Below are 7,320 nucleotides of genomic sequence, written 5' to 3' on the forward strand. Positions count from 1 at the left end.
CCTGGAGCCTCCTGGAGCCCCTCCCAGGTGCACAGGAGGGGTGTCCTGAACCCCCGTAAAAGTTCACATTTCATTTCAAAGAACCCTAAGACACGACACACACGTTTTTGTTTTAATCATAAAGATGGTTGTGCAAATCTACCCGCTATCTCAGAGGGATGGTTGCTTGGTGTTGTCTCGGCAAAGAGCCTGAGAGCAGACAGGCAGTGGTAACTGGGGAAGAGAGACCTTCTCCCGCTGGGCCAGGCTCGCCCTGCCTCCTGCCCGGGCTGTGTTTCTTTCTTTCTTTGTCTTTTTCCTCAGTGATGCTGTTGCCACAGCAACCTGTGTTACCAGAAGAGGCAAGAGGGTGTCACCCCCTCTGCTCCAAGCAGCAAGTGAGACCTAACCTGGGGCAGGGAAACTGCGCAGATTTCCCTGTACCCCTCTTGCCCCGGGGCTCTGAAAAGCAGCATCACGGGTTGTTAGCGGCAGCAACAGAAGGAACAAAGGAGCACCTCTGCACACTCTGGATTTGCACGATCCGGCTTGGGTGCTTTGCAAATGAAAACACATCATATACACAGTTCAGCCGGAGTCACTTGGCTCACATGAATGGGCACAGGTACTCAGAATCCTGTCCTGCGGTCCAGAGCAGGAAACCTCCAAAGGGCCTGAATCCTAAAAGTCCTAAATAGGAGTCCCAAAAGACCCTTTCCTCGCTGGTGTATTGTCAGAAATCCTAGGCTCTGTCAGCTCCCGGCTTGCTTTAGAGGTGCAGAAAGTGAAGGCGGACTGGAGTGAGTGCATCTGCTTCCAAGTGGTGACGAAGAGGGTCCCCAGGGACCCTTCTTCCCCTGCTGACGTATCCTCCCCCGATGCTAGACGAAGGTCGCTGCTGCAGGGCTTCCGAGGGGCCCCAGGAGCCGCCCGGCTGCCTGGGAGAGACCCCAGCCGGCTGTTTGGAGCGCGACTGGAGCCTTTCCAATTCCTCCAGTGCAGCAACCAGCTGCAGTCCTCAAACAGCCTCGGAAAGACTTGTTCAAGGTCACCCTCCACATACTAACAGAAGGAGAACCAGGAATTCTTCCCTCAGGCTCTATATACACACATTCTTCTCCTCAAATAAGGACTACAACCCAAATACCTTATAACTCAGATGCCTCCCAAGACAGGAATAGAACCCAAGCAGAGTCCAAGCTCCCAAGCCCCCTGTCCCCTCAGCTACCCCAGCCCTGTTGCCTGGAATAGCAGTAACCCCCCACCGGAGTCCAAGGCAGAGTTCCTTGGCCATGCCAGCTCACGGTACGCAGTGAGTCAACAGCCCTGGCCCTTCCCCCAGCATGGGCTGCCATGGTTTAATGAGTGGTTATTTGTGGTGCTCTGCACACGGCTTGGAGCTGTGCCTTCTACCCCACACTGAGGGCAGGGGTGGGGGAGAGCGAGTAGTGCCAAAGCTTCATTTATTACTATAATCTTCAATGTGCATCCCACCCATGGCGTTAATGTCCCAAAATAAACGTATTAATCCCCCCACAGCCGACAAAGCAAACACTCAGCTGGAGGGCTTTGTGTGGGAGGGAGGCAGCAGCAAGGACGACAGAGTGGTAAACGGAACCTCTTTTCCCTGGGGCATGGGGGGGAGCTGGGAAACCAGGTGGGCAGGCCTTTAGGAGTCAGCCTGGAATGAGACCTCGGGGAGGAGAACGGGTCAAGGGCCAGGTTTTGAGGCACTGGTTTATAGGCACCTGCAGAGATGCAGATCTCCTAGGAAAAGTGGTTTCGGATCTGCTTCTCACTTGGCTTACTCTTGCAGGTAAAACAAGTCTGGGGCAAGTCAAGGCATTTTGAGCAGCCGGTCCGGGGTATGGATGGAGAACACTATGCACTTAGGATCCCGGGATCCCAGTAGGCTCCCATCACTTACTTAGCAGGTCGAATACATTCTCCTGTTCCCCCCTTCTTAGTGCTTTCCTCCCAAAGCCTTTGTACTCTTCTTGGAAGTCAAGGAGCCCAACGAAGGGCCCAATGTTCAGCGCCTGTTTGGTTAGCAGGGACACCAACTCGACGTCCGGCACTGGGTCCTCCAAGTCAAGTACTTTAGAGTTAAGAGCATTGCTCTCATTTCTTTCTTTTCAGAAAGAAAACCGCTCCTTCTGGTCCTTGATGCTCTGCAGTTATGGGGATCAATGATGGACACCAGGAACTAAGAACCACAAAAGGGGGCCTCCAGGCTTCCCACGTCACTTCAGCACCCACTTCCAGGATGACCAGACATCATCCTGCATCAGGAAGGATAGTACTCGTCCTGCCTAGTATTCTACCCAAATGTCCACTGCTGATAACTCTTATCTCATGCTGGTCTCTCCTCTCTCTCTCCCCTCTGGTTCAGCATTTATTAAATCACACTGCTCAGAGTTCCTGTAAAAAGTACTTGGCGATCTATTCCTTAACAGTTGCATATAAATTAAAGCATTCTAGGGGCGCCTGGGTGGCAGTCAGTTAAGCGACTGCCTTCAGCTCACTTCATGATTCCAGGGTCCTGGGATCAAGCCCCGCATCGGGCTCCCTGCTCGGCAGGAAGCCTGCCTCTCCCTCTGCCCCTCACCCTGCTTGTGTTCCCTCTCTCGCTGTGTCTGTCAAATAAATAAATAAAATCTTAAAAAAAAATAAAATAAAATAAAGCATTCTATACTCACCAGGGTAACACATTAAAGGACTCTTAAGGAATTCTTTTGCTGTGAGAAGTCTGTGCCCCGGGGCGCCTGGGTGGCTCAGTTGGTTAAACAACTGCCTTCGGCTCAGGTCATGATCCTGGAGTCCCGGGATCAAGTCCCGCATCGGGCTCCCTGCTCGGCAGGGAGTCTGCTTCTCCCTCTGACCCTCCTCCCTCTCATGCTCTCTGTATCTCATTCTCTCTGTCTCAAATAAATAAATAAAATCTTTAAAAAAAAAAAAGTCTGTGCCCCTCGTCTTGGTTCTAGCATTGTGTAAACTTACATAAGGTTTGGGTCTCAGTTTCCTCATCTATGAGAAGATGGGGTCAGATGAGCTTTAGGGCTTCTTAACAAATCTAAAATTATATCACTAAAATGTCTGGATATATTATTTGAGAGTCTCTTGGTGAAAGATATACCTGTATTTCTATCTGAAAGAATTTTTGCAAACCAGGTTCATTTTTTTTTCCATGATAAAACAGACTCATGAAAGACAGTTTGGAACTACATAAAAACAGAAAACGGGGAAAGGCATTCATAGAACACTACCTTGAAAAGACAATTACTGACCTGATCCTTCTTCCTCCCTCTCCCCCTTCAACCCTATCTCCATCCAGTTCATCGGTTAAGACCCTCCACAGACAGACATGAAAGAGGCATCGGGTTTGCGTATCTGGACTCCAGCCCCATTATTTATGGGTGCCTGCCCTTATAGAGACTTGCCCTTCTGAGAGGTAACAGATCCCAGCTTAGGAGAAAGAGTCGTCCATATCCCCAGTTAGAAGACAACTGTCATCTACTTTTCCCAATGAGAGGCTCCTGCTCAAGCAGCCAGAGACAACAACCTGAGATCGGTGACTAAGAAAGGGACGAGCAAGTTCTAGAACCAAGTTCCGGTTTCCCTTACTTTGGAAGACATATTATTTCCAGAGGTGGAAGGCATCCCAATATTAAGTAGCTAGCCTTTCTATTTTATATGTCCAATAGAACCATAATCATAGGGCTCCTGGGTGGCTCAGTCGTTAAGCGTCTGCCTTCGGCTCAGGTCATGATCCCAGGGTCCTGGGATCGAGCTCTGCATCGGGCTCCCTGCTCGGTGGGAAGCCTACTTCTCCCTCCCCCACTCCCCCTGCTGTGTTCCCTCTCTTGCTGTGTCTCTCTCTGTCAAATAAATAAATAAAATCTTAAAAAAAAAAACATAATCATAAAAAAATACCAAAGAGAGAGAGAGACACTTGGATTTCCTCCAAGTCCCTACCAGGTTCCCTAAAAACTGGCTCACAGAAGACAACCTGACCAAACTTCTGTTGTGGGGATTCTGACAGATATGCACAGGAAAAAGAATGTGATCCCCCAAATGTGATATCCCATTCCTATTACCTAAGAGGACAGCAAGCAGAATAATAAAGGAGGAGGTATCAGTTCTAAGCTCTCTCCTAGTGAGATTTCTCATTGATCTGTTCCTTGGTCCAGCCCCTGCCAGCGCAAACACAAGACAGACACCATGAGGACAGTTCCCAATCATCCATGACCCCCATTGCAACAGAATGACTGCCAGACCAAGGGATTCCCCCAGCTGGGCTCCTCCCGGTTGAGAAATGCAACAGGATCACAGGAGAACTTACAAGTGTACCTTGAAGCAGCCAGCTCCACCATATGACAAGGGATTACAGGCAAGAGCCCCCAGGGAATGAATGCATCGCCCATTCCCATCCCTCACTGAAACTAGCGAAAAGTTAAGAACTCTCAGAGATAGACTGTGATTCACAGCAATCAACTCTGGCCTGCAGCTGTGAATACGACAAGCTGGGGATGAGTCCCTGCAGCTCCTCTGTGCACGAATATACACGCACATGGACAGGGAGATGCTCTGCTGCCGTACTGAGGGAGAGCAAACAGCCACGAAGGCAAAGTAGAGCTGGAGATCCTCCCCAGCGGCCCCACCAGCACCCTTACTCTTCGGTCGCACCAGGTCTGAAGACTGCTCTCCAGTTTTTATTCTTCAGTTGAAATGCGAATCTCTTCATGAGATCCCAACTCCTCTCATTTCATGCAGTTTCTCTGAAGCAAGCAAAAAAGCAGGTGGGGGAGGTGAAGCTTATATAAGATTCAGGGTGCACAGGGCTTTCCTGGGCTGGGCACTTCTGCCTGAGCAAGGAGCCCCGTGGGGATGCACCGAGAGAAATGAAGCAGTCGGGAGTCTCCCTAGAGCTCCGGAGCCCTGAGCAATACTTTCGCTTTTTATCAGAGCTCTTTCAAGAGGAAGAAAACAGGCCTGGTCTTGGCCTCTAGGGAAGCAGAGCCCCTCTGGGGACCTGGCTCAGAAGGAGCTAGTCTCTGTGTACACCCAGGTGGCTGCTTCTGGATTTTATAAATACTCATCCCTGAAGCCAGGCTCAGCTCCGTATTAGAAGGCAGCTTTGACAGCTAAATTGTTAGTTAGAACCAACTCACTCTGACAGCCTGGAGGCTGGGCAGCCCTGCACACACACTGACAGCTAGTCCCCATCCAAGGATCCTATTGTCATCATTCTGCTGAGCTCCTGAGTGAGGCTAGCCAAGTTCAGCAACTAAGTCAAGACTTGACTTTCCCCTCAAACACGAAACTGTTTTCCCTGTTGCTGAAACAGCTTTGAACCCCACCAAATATCACCGTAAATGCCAGCCCCTGTGGCATGTCCTACAGAGTCTGTGCACTTGCCCCCAAAAGCTCAGACCAACCACACATCTTCATGTTGGCATAGCCTTCAGATCACAAACTCCCAGGGGATGGCTTGAATTGCAACTTGCAGATTTAGAAACTCTAGAGGGGGCCTTGAACTCCAGCCCTCAGTGAAAAAGAGGGCAAAGAGCACCTCTCTTCTCATATCACGGCTGCTCATGCTAGAAGCAAGAGGAAAGAAGACTGAACAATATATATATATTTTTTCCTTTTCTTTCTGAAAGGCTGCCATGGTCGCAGTCACAACCAGCTGAGGGACTAGAAACCACTTTAGTTCATCTGCAGCCCCCAGACTAGCCGACTTTTCCAGGATAAACTTAGTGGACATGGCAACCAAGACAACATAGCAGTCAGCACTAATTGGCTCCCTGGATGACAACTTTTGGTGGGAGGTCAGCAGAGCTCCTACTAAAGATAAAGATCTAAACTGAGACCCAGCTCCAGGGTCTTGTCCCCCCACTAGCCTGGTATTCTTGAGAAGTCTTGTGCTCATTTTCTGTAATATTCCAAAACAGAAAAGAAGAAACAGGGACAGAATAACAATAGCTAAAGTAGATTGAGTGCGTCCTCTGTGCTATGTCCTAAGTACTTTTCATATATTATCTCACTGAATCAGAACAATCCGTATTACCCCAATTTTATAGATTAAACACTGAAGCAGAGAAAGGTTTAGGAACTGGCCTAAGGCCACATAGCTAGTAAGTAGTAGGGCTGGGACCTGGCATATAGCCGAGAAGCTGGATTTATCACAAGATCCTGGGCACTGGGAACGGGGTTGCATGGAGCAGGCTTGTTGTGATGCTACCGTCCGCACCGACTTCACTTGGGATGGAAGATCCTTGATTCTGGATCCTACGGAATGCATTCAAACAATGGAAGAGGTCTTTCTCTGCTTTGACCCCTCCCTACCTATGGATGGTGTTCTGGGAAAAGAGAAAAATCCCAGTTAATGGACTGGCTCTGGCTCAGATGAACACGGTGGATCCCGACAGGAAGACCTAGGATGTAACAAGCACTGCAGAGGGAGGTCTCTCTGGAAGGGGACAGCTCTCCAGGAGTGGACATGCCCCCGCTACAGGGGCTCCGGAATATCAGACATGGTCCCTCCAATGGTTGGTCCCTGTCTGAATGAGTGGAGGGTGGGATGCCCCCTTCCTAAAAGGGGAAATGTGGCCACCCCAGGGGGCTAGGCTGGAGTTCTTGCTGAAGGCTCCCTAAGCAGTGCAAGAGCAACACAGCCCTCGGAGAAGGACCATACAGGCGAGCGTTTCTCTCCGAAGTCCGGGGACTGAAGGGAAGCCCGAGTGACCTCGGAGTGGCAAGACAGATGCAGAGGGTGGAATCCCGAGGAGGCGACTTATCGCCTGAGACCGCAGTCCCACTTCACGCCTGATGCCAGTCGTCCCCCCCCCCCCCCCGCCGCAAAAAAAAAGCTCCCTGCACAGTGCGGGGCTTGAAGCCTCGGTCTTCCAGTCGCTTCCCAGCGCCCGAGGTGGGAGCTTCCCGGGAGGGGCAGTGGGGCGCCCCCGGAGGTCTCCGCGGCTCCCGGCTGCCGCGCCCTCCCTGGCTCCTCGGGACCCGGGCCACGGCTTCCCCGCCGCAGGCTCGCCCGGAGCGGGGGGCGGGGGTGGGGGTGGGGGGCCGGCAGCGCCGCTCACCTCGCTCATCGCGGCGGCCGGACCGGGCGCGCGGGGCGCGGCACGTGCAGGGGCGGCGAGGGGCCCTCGGGGCTGCGCGGGCGACGGCCGCGAGTGGCCGGGCTCCGAGGGGCGCGCCCCGGCTGACGAGCAGGGCCGAGTCTAGTGCGGGGAGCCGCTGCTCCGGAACCCGCACCCCGGCTCTCGGCGACCAGGTTCCCGCCAGGTGTCCCCCTCCGACCCGGTGCAGTCGGAGCAGCTCCGC

General features: G+C 52.1%; 1 protein-coding gene across 1 annotated transcript in view; it reads right to left on the bottom strand.

Annotated features, from left to right (window-relative positions):
- The window catches only part of PCP4L1 (Purkinje cell protein 4 like 1), a 21,133-nt gene extending 13,813 nt beyond the window's left edge, over window positions 1-7,320 (bottom strand). The window contains exon 1 of the mRNA XM_081825275.1: window positions 7,077-7,320. Within this exon, the coding sequence (XP_081681401.1) occupies window positions 7,077-7,085 (9 nt within the window). The 5' untranslated portion in view covers window positions 7,086-7,320. The remainder of the gene's footprint in view (window positions 1-7,076) is intronic.

This window comes from Leptonychotes weddellii, chromosome 6 (genome assembly GCF_054177405.1).
Source record: "Leptonychotes weddellii isolate Sample4059 chromosome 6, ASM5417740v2, whole genome shotgun sequence".
NCBI lineage: Eukaryota > Metazoa > Chordata > Mammalia > Carnivora > Phocidae > Leptonychotes > Leptonychotes weddellii.